Here is a 17487-nt window from a genome sequence, read left to right on the forward strand (position 1 = left end):
AGAAAACAAAAAGAAAGTTGTTGGCAATTTGTTGGTTTCGCGCCATTTTGACAGGCCATATCTCGAGAAGCGAATGTCCGATTGAAACAAAATTTTCATTTTTGTAATCTACAAGGCAAGAGCTTTAACATATTTAAATTGAAAGAAAATCTAAATGTTTGCATTAGCCGATAGGGCCACCTTAAGGTTTGTAAATTGGGATCCCAAAAATTTGGCATGCACAAGGGGGGGGGCTTTTTGGGCAAAGAATTTTGGCGGGCCGAGAGGGGGGGGTCAAGCGATTTTGGCATGCCGAGAGGGGGGGGGCGGCAAGCGATTTTTGGCGAGCCGTTTGGAAATTCCCCCCGGGGCTCATAATTATTGCACAGCCCCTTAGGCGGAGGCGCCGTGGATATTTAATTATTTTCTTTGATTTCCACCCGCCTTACCCCCGGGCCTTTAGGCCCGCCTTTAGTTTAGGCCCCTATACCCGGGTGGAAAATCAAAGAAAATAATTAAATATCCAAAACAACGCTAAATTACGGCGCCTCCGCCTAATGTGTACCGGGCCGGAACTGGTAAGGAGGCGCTTCTGCTTCTGCTTAAGTACTGTACTCATCACCCTGTAGGGTTATCTCGGTACAGGTCTGGTCATGTGGGTAGCAGCAAATTAAATCCTGAAGTGTGCGCGGATGACTAAATTATTTATGTCCAAAGTATCTAAAGCAGTTTTAAAACTGTCCACGCTCGGTGCCAACTTCATTTCCTCAGGCAAAAGATTCCATTCAGGTAAAGTTCTTGGATAGAGTGAATATTTTAAACAATCCTTGTTGAAACTGGGTGTCTTATATGAATATTGTCCATGCATACGGCGAGAGTGGTAAGTGTTTTTATGAATAAATTGTTCTATGTTACTGGGTAACAGTCCCCGTGACTCCTTGTAAATCAGGGCTAGCCTGGCTTTAGTGCGACGAACTTCCAGAGTGTCCCATCCTAGGTCTTGAACCAAAGCAGATGCACTTGTTTCTCTGCTGTAGTCTCTTGAGACGAAACGCGCTGCTCTTCTTTGAATTTTCTCGACATTATATTTGTGAGTTTTGTGGTGTGGGTCCCAGATAGTATTACAGTACTCCAACCTGGGTCGAACAAGTGCCTTATAGGCAATTGATTTAACATCTGCAGGGCAGCTGAATATATTTCTCCGTAGCAATCCCAGCATTCTATTTGCTTTGTTACTGATCTTGTTTATATGAGAACCCCAGTTCAAGTCTTTAGATATCTCTACACCAAGATAAGGATAACTTTTGACGTCCTCCAATGGAGTGTCGTCCATGTTGTACGTTTGGATTTCAGGTTTCCTTTTATGCGTAACTCCCATCGAAAAACATTTGTTTTTATTAAAGCTCATCTGCCATGTTTTTTCCCAATCAGAGACTTCATTTATGTCTGCCTGAAGCTGAAGCTGGTCGCTTGATGACTTAATCTCTCTATATACTATACAGTCGTCAGCAAACAACCTAACTCTGGACTTGATGTTATTTGGCAAATCGTTAATGTATATTAAAAACAGCAATGGCCTGAGAACCGTCCCTTGGGGCACACCAGATGTCACTGTGGCTTCTGATGACGATGCCCCCTCCAGAACAACTTTTGATGTCTTTTAGTCAGAAAGCTCTCAATCCAGGTGAGGATATTATTTCGTATCCCAACATTGTGAAGTTTAAGAAGCAGGCGTTTATGCGGCACGGTGTCAAAGGCCTTACTGAAATCCATTATTATTAAGTCAGCTTGGCCTTTAGAGTCCACAATTTTTTTTTTTTTTTCAATTAAACCTGCAAGTTGGGTTTCACAAGAGAGTCCTTTTCTGAAGCCATGCTGCTTGTCATACAGAATGTTATGATAATCTAGATGATTCATTATGTGATGGTGGATAATGTGCTCCAGTAGTTTACACGAGATAGATGTAAGGGATACAGGACGATAGTTCGCCGGGTCTGAACGATCTCCCTTCTTGAAAAGTGGCACCACGTTTGCATTCAGCCAATCTCTTGGGAGCTCACCGGAAGACAGAGACTTATTAAAGATCTTGCTTAAAACAGGAGCCACGCTCGATGCACATTCGCGTAGAACTCTGCCGGGTATTTCATCTGGGCCCGCAGCTTTGTTTGGCTTGATCTCTTTCAGCAGCTTTTCGACACCAGGAGTGGTTATAGTGATGCCGGATATGTCTGTTATATCATGAGTCTTATGACTAGGGGCATTTCTGTGGTCCTCCTTTGTAAATACCGAGCAAAATTGATCGTTAAGTGCATTTGCCTTTTCTGTTGTCGATGAAGCAAACTTTCCATCAGCTGTCTTCAGGGTGGAAACACCAAACACTTCCTGTTTCTTGGTTTTCAGGAAATTCCAGAAAGGCTTTGTATTGTTTTCTTTCAGGCTACCCCCAACCGTATCTCTCACATAATTTCTGTAGGCCCTGCGAATCTTCCTATCAGTGTTTCTACGCTGAGTTCTGAATTTCTCCCAACTTTTGGAAGTCCCACTCTTCCTGGCTTGTTTATAATAACGCTTTTTCTTGCGAATGTCTTTCTTAATGTTGCGGTTTACCCAAGGCAAATTGAACCTTGAGGTACTCATTTTAGAAGGGATATGTTTGTCCATTGAAGCCAAAAGTGTATCTCTGAAGAGCGACCAGATTTCATCCACACTATGATTTCTGATAAAGTCTGGCGATAACTTCTGATCAAAAGCACTAACATCATCAGAGATATTTTGGTAATTTGCCTTTTTATACAAAAAGATTTTGCGTTTAGCTGGGCGCATGAGCTTAGGTTTCACATCGGCATCAATAACAACAACATCGTGATCGCTGATGCCTGCTTGAACACTAACATTCTTGACAAACGATGGGCTGTTTGTAAAGCACAAGTCCAAAATACTTTTTTCCCTTGTTGGCTTGTCGACTTTTTGGAATAAGTTATGGTCCATTGCAATGTCAATCATAGCCTTGCTAGGGGCTGGATACCTGCCACCACTTTTAAAAGCAAACTTTTCCCAGTCTACATCTGGCAGGTTAAAGTCTCCCAGCAACCATATTGACGCTTGTTTAGGAATTTTGCTAAGAGCAATGTCTAATTGTTTGATATAATCTTCATTTGTCGTTTGAGATCTGTAAAAAGCCCCGATATACACTGGGCTGACACCCTTAACGTGGATGCTTGCCCAGATTGATTCAGTCTGAGTAGCTAAGTCTTTTTCTTCAGAAGCAATAAGAGTATTTTGATGGCTAAAAACACTCCCCGTGTGGATCAGTTTCGCGATCCTTGCGGAAAACTTGGTAATGAGGCGGAAAAATTTCACCCGATGAAATTCCATCATGTAGCCACGATTCAGTCCCAACAATGACATCTGGATCCTCTGATTCCAGAAGCAAATGAAAACTAGCTGCTTTACCTTTAACACTTTGACAGTTTACATTCAAAATCTTAAGCGGCTTATGCTTGGGCTTAGTTTTTGCTTTGCCTTTTTTGCAGGCTTTGGGCTAGAACAATGAGCAGGCAAGCTATCACAAAGGTTTGATGAGCTTGGTAGAGAGTCAATACTGCTGACGCTTGAATTTTGGCAATCAAGACTAGTTAACAGGTCGCTTTCCGAGTCCAAATTTGATAGTGGATCAAAACTGTTTGAAAGGTCAATGCTAGAATTTCCAAAAGTGTACTGTTCAAAATGCGGAATTCCACATGAGCAGCAAATCCATGAATATGAATCATGTTGAGCCAAAACATTGTAAATATCCTCACTCAAACCGATACATTCGCGATGGAACCACTCCTGACAATTGTCACATTCAATGGCTTGTTGGCCCCATTTTGCTGCTTTTGTACATATAGCACAGGGGTACTTAGGCACATAAGTAGGGCCCGGTTTTTTTCTATGTCTCCACAAAGCAGAATGAGCAGGCATAACTGAGTTTTTAAGTTCAGGTTTTTGACAGCAAATGCTTTTTTTTTTTTTTACTAGATGGTGACTGAGAAGAAATATGGAACGAACTCACCCATAAATCCCGAATGACCAAATCTGTACCGTTAGTCAATGTCGACGACCAATGCTCGCAATGGTAGTCAGGCAAATCCAACTCTACAGGCGTATTTAGGATCCTCCAAAACATGATAAACAACGTAGCAAACAAAGAACAGTATGGTGATGCATTCATAAATCCCATTATTGCACTATGCGGTTGAGTAATTCAGAGAAGTAATGTAACGAGATGGCTGATAAGATGTGGCAAGATGGCGACACCCTTATTGCGTCATTAAAATTTACACATCAAAATCGCGGAAAATTATTTCAAAATGTTAAAATGCGCACTGAAGACACAAGGTATTTCATAAAAAGACTGCAAATTTATTTCAAAGAGTTAAAAACTGCGCCACTGTTTGATAAAAAACACCGAAAGTACAAGTAATATCCACGCTGAAAAAGTCGCTGGGTGGGTCCAAGATGTATTCAGGATATAGCCAAAGGCAATATGGCCGCTAGCAATTCTCCAGACGCGGGAACATCAAAATTTTCAACTGAAGATATATCTTCCAAAAATGCGAGAATGACGAAAATCACGAAACACGGAATGCTAGATAGTTAAAATAACTGAATTGTTGATAAAACTCGCGTGAAAGATGAAAATAAATAACTAAATTTGGATAAAATTGTCCACCGATGGACGGAGCGAAATTTTTTGCTGCTAGCCACAGTGGTGACCTTTTGACCTTTTTAATGGAATGAAATTCGGGGATGGCGCTATTCAGTGGTTCTTATCTTCCAAATTTGTCTTCACTTGTTTTAAAAACTCAAATTTTAATAAACATGTTATCTTTATTTAAGAGATTGGTGTGATCAAAACAATAAAAAATACTGTTACAGCAGAAAAACAAACTTACTTTTTTGTATTTTCACGTGTATTTCAATGAGACGTTTATTTAGTGGTGTGCACCCACAGGCTTGGGTGACAGGCTAGAGATAGCGGAGCACGGACATTAATTTTTACGAGAAAGAAACAGCATTCAGTTAAATTAACACACTTAAATTAGCAGTAGGCCTAATTGGAGAATCTACTGGAGGTGACGGTAGTATGCGAGTATGAAATCGTCTCAAACAACTGTAACGCAGTGAGTATTACTATTAACGTAAGCACAGCCTCTGTCATGATCAGGCGCGTACGCAGGAATTTAAAAAAAAGGGGAGTGTGATGATAAACAATACTAAAATAAAGAAATGGCCGCGTAGCGGTATCGCGTCGCGCTTGCGCGACGCAGGGGGGTGTCTGAGGGGGGATGTGCCCCCCTCAGAATTAAGAAACTTTTGGGAAATGAAGACCTAATTGAAGCGATTTTTTGGTGGACAATTTTGGCACTATTAGGGCTAGGCTAATGAAAGTCGATTCAAAGTTTCCCGTTACCCTACTCCGCTCAAAACAAATTGCTGGCCAAATATTTCATTATTTTGAATAAATGTTGATTTCTAACAAACTTTTTAATATGCAAATAAATAATTGTGTTTTTAAATATATCATAAATCTCTTTCTGTTGATTTTCAGGGATTTTCTTTGCAGTAGGAGCATGGTATATCATCATGCCTGGAAAAAGTGGGGAACTTGGGAACCATGTTCCCAGGAAATTTTGCTATTTGGAGGGAAATGTTTGTCTTCTAAACAAAAAAATACATAGCAAATAATGGAAACATTTTCAATACTGGAGGGAAATTTTGCAAACTTGGAGGGAAAGTTTGATGATGTTCCCGGGAAATGTTGCATTTTTTCCAGCCCTGCATAGGCCTATGGGTCAGTCCATGTCAAATCAACCAATATTCTGAAAAGTTCCCAGGTGACCCTCTCAGATTTTGATGAAATTCCATCAGAATAATCTTTTGTGGCCACAATGAACCCATACAAAAATTTGGCTTCATAGGCCATGTCGTTTTCGAGAAATGGCCCTTTGAAGTTTGGCCCGGACCCCCCCTTTTTGGCACTCGCGAGTGTCATTGGTGATTTTTACCAACTTTGGTGGCTCATAACTTCTTGTTCTAAACAGATATAAAGCTGCATTCTTGGATTCTAGCTAACCTTATGTCATATTTTCAGAATCTGGCTCTAAATTTCAGATATCTGCTTTCGTTTTTAAGTTATGAGCACCCAAACTTAGTCATTTATTCAACCGCAAGTGTGATTTTGTCATTTTTGGGGTCCCCTGGTGCCAAAAATATGTGGTCATATGACTCAAATGTCATAGATACATTGTCTATGGGTACATATCTGAGCCCACAAGCAAGTTTGAGCAAATCAAACCATTAATGGAGGAATGAGCGGTTGGGTTCGGGTGAAAATTTGCCGGAGACCCCCCTCTTTCTGACCAATGGTTGACCATGTTGACAGTTGAAACATGAATTGAAATTTACAGCCATGAAACATACTTATGAGACCTACCCAGAAACAAAAAATCAGCTTTGGTACTCAACTCCATTATAGTTAGATGGTAGCTTGAAAATAGGGTGCAAAACCTGCTATTTCTTGTCTAAGGGTGTTCAATTCAGCAACCATGACAACAAAATCAGCAAAATTTGACAAAGTTTTTTCACAAGTTACCTCAAGTATCATATGAAATATGTTCTGGGTGTGTTTTAGAGGCTAATAAACACATCTAGAGTGGTCTGTAATGTACGACCCAAAAATATGCACATATACTTAGTAAAATTTGGCATATTTTGTTACTATGGCTGCCGAATTCAACACCCTTAGACAAGAAATAACAGTTTTTTCTCCCTATTTTCAAGAGCCATCTAACTATGATGGAGTTGAGTACCAAAGCTAAATTTTTGTTTCTGGGTAGGTCTCATAAGTACGTTTCATGGCTGTAAATTTCAATTCATGTTTCAACTGTCAACATGGTCAACCATTGGTCAGAAAGAGGGGGGGGGGGGGGGCTCCAGCAAATTTTCACCTGAACCCAACTTTGGATGCCGCTCATTCCTCCATTAATGGTTTGATTTGCTCAAACTTGCTTGTGGGCTCAGATATGTACCCATAGACAATGTATCTATGACATTTGAGTCATATGACCACATATTTTTGGCACCAGGGGACCCCCAAAATGACAAAATCACACTTGCGGTTGAATAAATGACCAACTTTGGGTGCTCATAACTTTAAAAGGAAAGCAGATATCTGAAATTTAGAGCCAGATTCTGAAAATATGACATAATGATAAGGTTAGCTATAGAATCCAAGATTGCAGCTTTATATCTGTTTTAATAGAACAAGAAGTTATGAGCCACCAAAGTTGGTAAAAATCACCAATGACACTTGCGAGTGCCAAAAAAGGGGGGGGAAGGTTCTGGGCCAAACTTCAAAGGGCCATTTCTCAAAAACGACATGGCCTATGAGGCCAATTTTTGAGGCCAAAAAATGAGTTGGTGCCGGTAAAACAAGTTTCGGACAGGGGGTCTGAAAATCAATAATTTTGACAATAATCATTATTATATGCCTTATTCTGTTAAAGTTGGTGCTGATTTGTATGTAATTGATGTCTAGAATTCCATTTATGAAAGTTGCATAAAAATTGGAGTTGTCGTTTTCTTAAAATGGCTGTTTTACGTCCAAATATGGATGTGAGGGCGCTTTGCATAAAATATGCAAACGACCTTTCAAACGGAAATTTCAATGATGTATGTATGAAGATAATCATAGTTAGCACCTGCTCAAGAAATTTGAGTGGTTTACATAGTACGGTTTGATTTTGGCAGCCATTTGAATATTTCATAGAATGTTCCCATTTAACTGGTCAATACACTTTAAAACGTGTACAATTCAATGGAAGGCTTCCTGGGAATACGGAAAATGGTGCCACGGTCAAACGAAAAGCAATATAATGCCCAAATTTCTTGAGGATATGCCACATGTGATTATCTTCAAACTGGCATCATTTAAATTTCTTGTGAAAAGAACGTGTGCGTGTTTTATGCAAAGCGCCCTCACATCCATATTTGGACGTAAAACGGCCATTTTAAGAAAACGACAGTTCCCATTTTTATGCAACTTTCATAAATGGAATTCTAGAATTCTCAACTTTAACAGAATTACGCATATAATAATGATTATTGTCAAAAATATTAATTTTCAGACCCCCCACAGACCCCCTGTCCAAAAACTAATTTTTTGGCCGATTTGGATGAAAATGGTGTCAAAATGCTCAGGAGATCATACTCTATCAAATAAGCCTGTTCCCTAAGAAATTTGAAACATCAGGATTAAATAACCCACCACTACTATTAGTGTATAAAATTTTAGTTTGAAAAATCCGAAAATTGGTGAAATAATGGTCCGTGAAGCCATTCGTGAACAAGAGTTTTCCCTCCTGCAGAAGTTGGAAAAATGTGCAAAATGAAGGTCCGATTGAAGCTATTTGGTGCATAATTTTTACACTATTTAAATCATTGCTTCAAACAGAAAAAAGGCCCGAACTCAATTTGCACAATTAAAACCTAAAGGCCTACGTGAGTACGTTGCCGGGGTAGGGTCCGGGGGTAGGGTGTGGGGTGTGACAATGTGGAGAGGTTGACAATTAAAACCTTTACGTACGTACGTTACCAGGGTATACATGGTAGGCCCCCTATAGGTGTGACTGAGTGATGATGATGTGTGTGTGTACATGTGGGGGTGTGTGTGTGTGGGGGTGTGTGTGTGTGTGGGGGGGGGTTAACATTAATCGACACATTTACGTACGTTGCCGGTCAATACCGGGTAAAGCCAGGGGTGAGAAAAATTTGTGTGGGTGTAGTTAAGGCATCTATTATAGGTCTATGATAATTTGATAATAATGTCCCATATGCCTTGTTCATCTCCATCCTCTCCTCTCCCCCTCTCCCCCCCTCTCTCTCTCTCTCTCCCTCTCTCTTTTCTCTTTCTTTGCCTTTTCTCCCCCCATTTTCTTTTGGACAGACACAAGGGGGGTGTTTCACACCCGTAACACCCCCCCCCCGCGTACGTCAATGGTCATGATCATGTCGGTGCCGTCCGCTGTAGTGCTGGGACTCCAACTTGATTACTCGAGAACCCCGGGGTCGAGAACTCTAGTATTTAGACTATTATTAGCTTAGAATTCGCACGCGATAGTAATGGTACAGGTAGTGTTTAGTGTTAAGTGTACGAGCTAGTTCACATGGCTCAGAATTTATACACTAATAGGTCTTCACCATTATATTGCTATTTGAGTATTCTGATAGCACTAGTCAGAATTATACCTCTTAGCATATCTACTTCTCCCACAAATTACGTAGGACGGGGACGCAACTTGCGCATATGCATTGCCATTACCCAGTGTCTATGAATCATACACAGATTTGAGGTCAAAGGTCATTAAGGGGACACTTCCGGTGTAAGACGAAATACCTTCAAAATGCTACTTCTCTCATAAATTACGTAGAGCACAGACGACACTTGCACACGTGCATTGTCATTACCCAGTGTATATAAATCATACACAGATTTGGGGTCAAAGGTCATTAAGGGGTTACTTCCGGTGTAAAACAAAATACCTTCAAAATGCTTCTCTGCCACAAACAACGTAGCAGAGTGACACCATTTGCGCAAATGCATTGTTATTACCCAATGTCTATAAATTGTAAACAGATTAGGGGTCAAATGTCATTAAGGGGTTCAATTCTGGTGTTAAACAAAATAACATAGCACATTAACGGTATGTTTACACATGAATTGTTGATACCCCACTCCTCCCTACGCCATACATAAATTCTCCCAGCTACATTTCCCTAATAAGAAATTAAAAATAAAAGTAAATTGAGTTCGGCAGAGGTGGGGCTCGAACCCACGCCGCTATCATAGATACAGTATACTTCCAGCGCCTTCGGGCGCTCGCCTACGCAACTTCAACATACCACGTGGCAATTTTATCTGCTTAAAAACATTAATGTGTATTATAGCGCTAAATTGTTGATAATTGCGTGTTCTACATACAGAAATACGACAATACATGGGCCTATACACATGCACAATACATATCGATTTTGACTCGCCGGACTGCATGTGGCTAAGGTACCAGTTATGTTCATCCCCTGTATATCCTAAATAAACACAGATATGTAATAATTGGAACCAGCATCCAAAAGCTCCATCTTTTAGCTCGAATTTAAGACCTCATTCGTTGAAATTGTTCAAGAAATAAAGACACGACGATCCAAAAACCCAGAAATACCAATTTAAAACTTGCAGTTAACACCATTGCATGCCCTATAATATTGATTTGTACACAAAGCGTTCGCGAACAAGAGAACTATAGCGCCGTGCTTCCATTGATTAGCACGATTAAAACTAGCGTCGTTCTTTCATTGATTGGAACACAAAAGTGCAACTTTTGAGTCGTTTTAGATCACTGTTTCTTTAATTCACAACCAATGTCAACAAATAAGGTCTTAAATCAGAGTCAAAGAGTATAGGTATTGGCTGCTTGTTTTAATTTTGACATATTTGTCTTTATTTAGGATATACAGGTGTGAACACAACTGGTACCTGAATTATTTGGCTTACTGTAGATCAGTATATGGAGCCAACCATTTTTCTTGTGTATACGTTCTGGGTTTTTACCATTTATTTATAGGATTTCCCGGTCAATTTTGCAACTTGTGTGTTCTGTTTAATAAAAGGGTCGTTCTTTTTCGTGCCAGATTGAATGATCGCAACAAATCCCGCTTTCTTTTTTGCATCATGAGCAATCGATTTCATTTTAGCTCAATCAAATTAATGTATGATCAGCACTATTCATTATTGTGAATTCAATTTTGTTCTAATGCTTCTAATTTCACCATTACACGTCTAATTTGAAGAATTCGCCACAGATGAAGAGGGACTGTGAAACGGTGTTAATCCGATTTTCTGTTTCATGCATTGTCAATCTAATTAGCAATAATGCATTCAATTCGAAACTATGGGCATATTTAAGTCCACTGATATTGCAAAAAATACAGAGTATGCCTAGGTACGTAAAACTGAAACACTTTAACGTGTTGATGGCCAATGCTTGTACAATTAAGTATACATTAGGTGCTGTTCAAGTTCATTCATGAATTAACACATTAACGCTTGCAAATATGAATACGAATGCAACATGTTACTATTGTTAACACACGCACGTCTTAAAATGTGTTCAAAACGTCTTTTCACACGTTCAATGATAAACCATCACGTGTTCAAGTATAGGGCTTAGGCTTCTCTGCATTTTTGCAGACAAACACCAATCTGTAAATGTTATTTTTTTATCCATATTTTCACACAATCACTTGAACAAGAAATAGGTCTCTATAGCTTTAAGATTTTATTCGTAATTAAAGTTGCGTATATATACATTTTACTATACATATCTGGGGTCAAAGTTATTAAAAGGTCACTTCCGGTCCGAAACGAAATTCCTTCAAAATGTCTCTTCTGGCACAAATAACACAGCAGAGTGATGCCACGTGCACTCATGCATTGGCAATAGCCAATGTCTATGGGGTGTTCAGAGATTTTGGGGTCAAAGGTCATTAATGGTCACACCACAACTGTGTTCGTTGTCTTAGACAATGATATTGGTTATGACACTGGATTCCTGATGATTGACAGCTGAAGGGCGGGGCTAATCGACGAGACAAAAATGTGACTCGAAAAATGAATCAAAATTCGGAGCGGTGATACGTGGTCACAAACTAGATAGATCATAGATGCAAGGCATACTGCAGTTACTGTCCGTTTTCCTATACACAATACACAGTGCTCTCACCATTGACGCGTGACCTCTACAAATGATGTATGTTGGAAGAATGGACACTTGCCTAGTTAACATCACTGTGTGAAAAATAACCAGCCAATTAAAAAATTACAGCTAGGTTAGATGTTCAGAAATGGTCGCACTTTTGTAAAATATGAGTGAGGGCAAAGCATAGCTAGCTCATAGCTAGCCAACTCCCCGTGTTAATTGAATGGAGATTTGACCGAAAATATTGAGCTATATTGGTAACGGACCGCTCCGTTCTGCAGGATGCCACAAAAAACGGTACAAGCTACATTTAAACTATTCTAAATAGGTTCTAGAAAATATAGTTTTGTAACATGTCCTAAATTTTTAGCTAATTTAGATGTTTGGAGAGGGTCGCACTTTTGTGTTTTAGGAAGGATATGTAAACGACAGAAAAAATATGAAGAAATTATTTCCAAACCGTGTTAAGTCAACAATCATTATGTTGCTCATTTTGAAGAATGCTGGTTAACAAAAAGCAGGTCATTGTCTCATTTCGTGAACAAAGGTACACATACCATTGTTTCCTTTCGTTTCCTTTATAATCGGTTACCCAACTGAAGCTATAATACCAGCTTTATTGTGATGTCGCACATGTAAAACAGACACTTGTGCACAACCAGAGAAGATCTGATTTAATCAGTTGAGCTGCTTCAATGAGTGTTATCTTGGTTTAATAGCTTTTAATGGGGTTTAAGTCCTGCAAAGGTCGAGATGAATTCTACTGTACACATGACTGCATCATGGGCCGATGTGACTCCATCGTATAGGCATTTACTACAGAGTATCGTTGGCCTGATTCCCCGCTGGGGCCTGATTAGAATATGGCTTTCATTTATAAGCCTAAGTTGTATGATTACAAAGTGTACCACGCCTACAACAAAGTTATGAACGATCATCTTACCCACACTGTATTTGTTCACTATTCTTCAGATTACCTGAAACATTTGTCAAGGAATTTCACGATGAAGACTCCGTCCGAAAAATGCAATACAACCCTTTGGGGAATACGGGAATGAATGTATCCGTTATTGGCTATGGTAAGTATAGGTCTTTCATCCTAAATAAAAATGCAATATTTGCTTCGATGATTACATACAGATACTGCATTCAACTTTGGATGCAGACTGAATTAATTAAGATATCTGCCCCCATCCCGTTAAAACGGGTGACGGGGATGTGCGGTCACATTGACCCCCATTTTTCAACTCGCTCTCACCCAATGACCCCCTTTTTTGTTTTACTGAACTCCTCTCACCCAATGACCCCCTTGTTTGTTTTTCTGTCACCAAAAGACCCCCTTTTTCAAAAATTGTTTTGAAATTTTGAAATTTTTTCATCAACTTTTATATCTTGACCCAAAATTTTTCCCAGTCTCACTGAATGACCCTCTTTTTTGGTCAGAATTTCCCCAGTCTCACGGAAATCCCTTTTTGGAACCTTCTCACTGAAAGACCCTCTTTTTCGGTGTCTAGGCTCTCACCGAAAGACCCCTAGTTTCGAACTGCTGTCCGCACATCCCCGTCACCTCCAAAGTCGAGTGCCCCCCCCCCCGGGTATCTGCCTCCCAAACTTTGAAATGCGGTGCCTGTTATGTGCATTACAGGTTGTTATCGATAACATTTTCAGTCTTTGGCGGACTTTGCCATTTTTCTCTTATCTTCTGACTTCACATTGAATCTTGATGAAGCCATCTTTCTTCCAGTTGCCTAACAGCTTGTAAGATATATCTCAATAATCTCATAGTGGACCCTCTTAACCGTATCCCTCTTCTGCAAATGTAACCCTAATTCAAATTCTAACCCAAAACATATTTCTAGCACTACTAAACAATCATAATCCTAATAGTAATACGTGTACTATATTTTGGAACACCAAATCAAGTATGAATTATAGGCCTACACCTAAAGACTTCTCCAAACGCGCCCCTTTCATTGGCTGCTGAATTTGGCACCATTTTTGGTTCTGACCCCAACCAGCTTAGGTAGCCGTGTTAACGCTTGCTTTACAGAGTCTAATTATTAATGACTGAAATTCTATCGAGAACGGTGAGCAATGTGGTTTACTTTACCGTAAAATTCCGTCTACAAGAATATACCGTATGCCTCTAAACGAGGGTTTTTTGACGGAAGATATGAGAGGCAGATACTCTTCACAAAAACATTATTTGGAGTTTGAACAACTATATTACTGCAGGCGACTGCACAAACACGTATTATTGTAAGACCGATATATCATAATATTTTTGTGAAGGGTATTTGCCTTTGGTCCTCGTTTAGAGGCATAATCATGCTTGTGATATCACACCACCAAATAAATCCTCATAGAGATATGTACTAAATTCGCCTCAAGAAAACGTCCTTTTTTCTTCTCAAGAGCGACTCAGTTCTTAGCGACAGCTATGATGGTTGAAATTAGCCCTAGCCTGATCCCTCTGACTGGGAAAAATATAGGTTGACCGTCATTATTTTTTACGACTGGCCCTCGAAGTCTATGATGTCTGGGAATTACCTAATTTACCTGCAAAATCATGCCAGTGTTTCTGTACAGAAACTTATTTTTACTTTTATCCACCACTTTTGCCTTTCATAGCGTCGTGGGGAAATGTAACTTTCTTTCCTGGGCGAGTCGGGTAGCCCCACTCATGGTAATCCCATGACTTGCGAGTACTTCCTTTACTCCATCTGCCCACCTCTTCCTTGGTCTTCCTCTAGCCCTAGTTCCTGTTGTTTTGCTGTTATATGTTCTTGCTGCAGGTTGGCTAGGGGCCATTCGCATAAGGTGACTGAACCATCTAACTTTTTGTTTTGCAACATATTCTGTGATTGGTGTGGTGCCCACCATCTTTCTGATATCCTCATTCCTGATTTTATCCCTCCTTGACTTATTAGCTGCTCTTCTTAGGCATCTCATTTCACAGGTGATGAGCTTTGGGGTTGTTCTATTGTTGAGAGTCCATGTTTGGCACTGGTAGCAGAGAGTTGGGAAAAATATGGCATTGATGAGTTTTGCTTTTGTATCCATCGGTATTGCAGGATGTGTGAGAAGCGGGCCTAGTTGGTAGATACTATTATTGGCCTTTTGACATCGTGTCTCTATTTCTCTGGTGATACTTCCATCCTCAGAAAAGATACTTCCCAAGTACTTAAACTCCTTCTGTACAGAAAAGACTGCTTAAAATCATTTAAAAAAAATCGATCTCTCCCATCTGTGGTACACTTGCAGGATTTGATATTACTAATCATGACCAATCCAAATTTAGTCAAAATTATGCAAATTTCAGCTCATTTTAATGCTTACCAAGGGTAATTCAAGTTTTTTCTGAGAAATGCATTGGACGCACGACCGTATAATCCTATTTGGTGGTGTGAAATCTTGTAGACGGTATTTGCGGGAGCAGAATGAATCAAACAAAAAGGCAGTAGCCCTATCTGCTCTGTAATATTTAGGCTACATGTAATCACTGCGTTGTTACTTGGATGGGCATACATGTAGGTCCGCCGTCCAAATTGTTAATTCATATACAGACTTTTTATTAGTTAGAAGTTAAACATTACTGGAAATGGAATTGGAATAGATTGAATAACGAAGACATGTTACATCAAATATTCTACGTCGAATATTCGGAGTCTGTATGACCCTTTAAGCGTAATATTTTTGCTCTAAATGCAAAAATTGAGTGCCCAATCGGCACCCGTGAGCAATCCCAACATTCCAAAGTCAAAGTGTATACAGGGGTCAAAAGTTTGACAAATCTACAACTTATCTGTCTGTAGTTAGGCCCAAGGATTTTGGTTTTGTTATCTCAAAAAGAATACTTTGCACTATCTAGGGTATTTGTTATCTAGGAATCACAGCAAAATATGTCACAATCAATAGGACTGGATGGGTATCGATCCATTTCGATAACTGTGTTACCCAGGTAACAAAACATCTTAGGTATTGCAAACTATTTATTATTTAAATAATTATTATTGTTGCAACAAACTGACCATTTTGGAGACCATTTTGATGAAAATGTTTTGTTTTTTACCTAAAGCCAAAATGTTGTCCTTCGACCTTAACGTTAAGAATTCCAGACTAATAAGTTGTAGGTAGGCCAAACTATATATTTTCTGAATCCTACGAATATTTTGGAATAAGTTTTAACTAAATCAGAACAAGTATGAGTTTTAACCCCTGTGTAAACTTTGACCCTTGATATCTCGGAAGGCTCAGGGGTTCACACTGGACACCCTCCAGATTCTTGTTCTATAATACACCTCAGAGGTCAACATAAAAAGCAACAAATCGTAGTCATACCCAACTTTACAGTCATAATCAAGTTCTATTTAAAGTATTATTCAGATTTCCTTTTACAAGTTAACCATCGCGTATACGTGCGCGACGTCAAGCGTGTGCATTGGACCATGTGTAAAATACGCGCTGGACGGCTAGCAGTACGCTTAATTTGTAAAAGGAAATCTGAATAATACTTTACCTGACTAAATATTTTGATATGGTCGTAAACCATGATACCACGAGGAGGATGAGCTGACATTTTAGGGGCGTGGGGGGGGAGCCGCAATAGTGAAATTGAGGTTTAGTCAATAGACTCCCGCCTTTCTCTGGACGAATCCAGAATCCAAATTACCACGTTTCTTGTGAAGACAAGAATGTTAATTTTGATAAATTTTGACAGTTTATTTGAGCAAATTGATTTTAACATTACACGATTCTCTCATACAGGTGGTGCACCTCTTGGCGGATGGTATGGTGATTTTCATGAGGAGAAAGGTGTACAATCAGTTCGCGATGCTCTCGTCAATGGTATCAACTATATAGATACATCACCATGGTATGGAATGGGGAAATCCGAAATGAACATTGGGCGAGTATGTTTCTTGTTCAACTTTCGAAATGATAATGACGATAGTGTATAAACTTACTATATATGGAAATTTCGGCAGTATTTCTTTTCCAAATACACTAAGCCAAAAAAGAAACCTATCATTTTTACAAGGTCATATCTTAAAATCCTGTCCATCAAAATTAACCAAAATTACACAGGATTGCCTCAATACTATATTCTAAACACATGTCAGTAACCAAGCAGTTGTCCAACTGACACAACAGCAAAATGAACTGATATGGTACAGCTTCCTGGACCACCATGACCATATTCACAGCCCAATAATTGGCACCAGCACAAGAAATCTGTGAGAGCGTTGAACAGATGCCAATTATTGGACTGTGAATGTGGTCCAGGAAGCTGTTCCATATCAGTGCATTTTGCTGTTGTGTCAGTAGGACAATTGCTTGGTTACTGACATGTGTTTAGAGTAGAGTATTGAATCCGGGTGCTCTGCAGGGACTCCAGTGGTGCCGTTGTGGTGGATGGCAGTGTCTCAGAGCCTTTCCGGGTGACGGCTGGAGTGCTTCGGGGTGGTGTGTTGGCGCCGTTCCTGTTCATTGTCCTGGTGGACTGCCTTCTGATGGGGTCGACTTCTGGAATTGACGCTGGGGTTGTTGCCTGCCCGTGTCAGTCTAGCAGGTGTCCTGCCGGGATGTTGAATGACCTGGATTTTGCTGATGATGTTGCCCTGCTGGAGTCTTCCGTGGACTTTCACGGCTTGCTGGGACTGCGGCTGCGGCGGCGGATCTGGGCCTTGTTGTCGGCGCACCTGGGACG

General features: G+C 39.9%; 2 protein-coding genes across 2 annotated transcripts; one reads left to right on the forward strand and one right to left on the reverse strand.

Annotated features, from left to right (window-relative positions):
* Window positions 1-1587: 1587 nt before the first annotated feature.
* LOC140143409 (uncharacterized) lies at window positions 1588-3387 on the reverse strand. Its single transcript, XM_072165265.1, has one exon. The coding sequence runs from the start codon at window positions 3385-3387 to the stop codon at window positions 1588-1590; it is 1800 nt and encodes a 599-aa protein (XP_072021366.1).
* Window positions 3388-5012: 1625 nt separating this feature from the next.
* Window positions 5013-16738, forward strand: LOC140143410 (uncharacterized). Its single transcript, XM_072165266.1, has 3 exons — window positions 5013-5144; window positions 12750-12856; window positions 16545-16738. Exons 1-3 carry the CDS (start codon window positions 5116-5118, stop codon window positions 16736-16738), a joined length of 330 nt encoding a protein of 109 aa, XP_072021367.1. The 5' UTR covers window positions 5013-5115.
* Window positions 16739-17487: the final 749 nt, after the last annotated feature.

Source organism: Amphiura filiformis, unplaced genomic scaffold, assembly GCF_039555335.1.
Source record: "Amphiura filiformis unplaced genomic scaffold, Afil_fr2py scaffold_21, whole genome shotgun sequence".
Lineage (NCBI taxonomy): Eukaryota > Metazoa > Echinodermata > Ophiuroidea > Amphilepidida > Amphiuridae > Amphiura > Amphiura filiformis.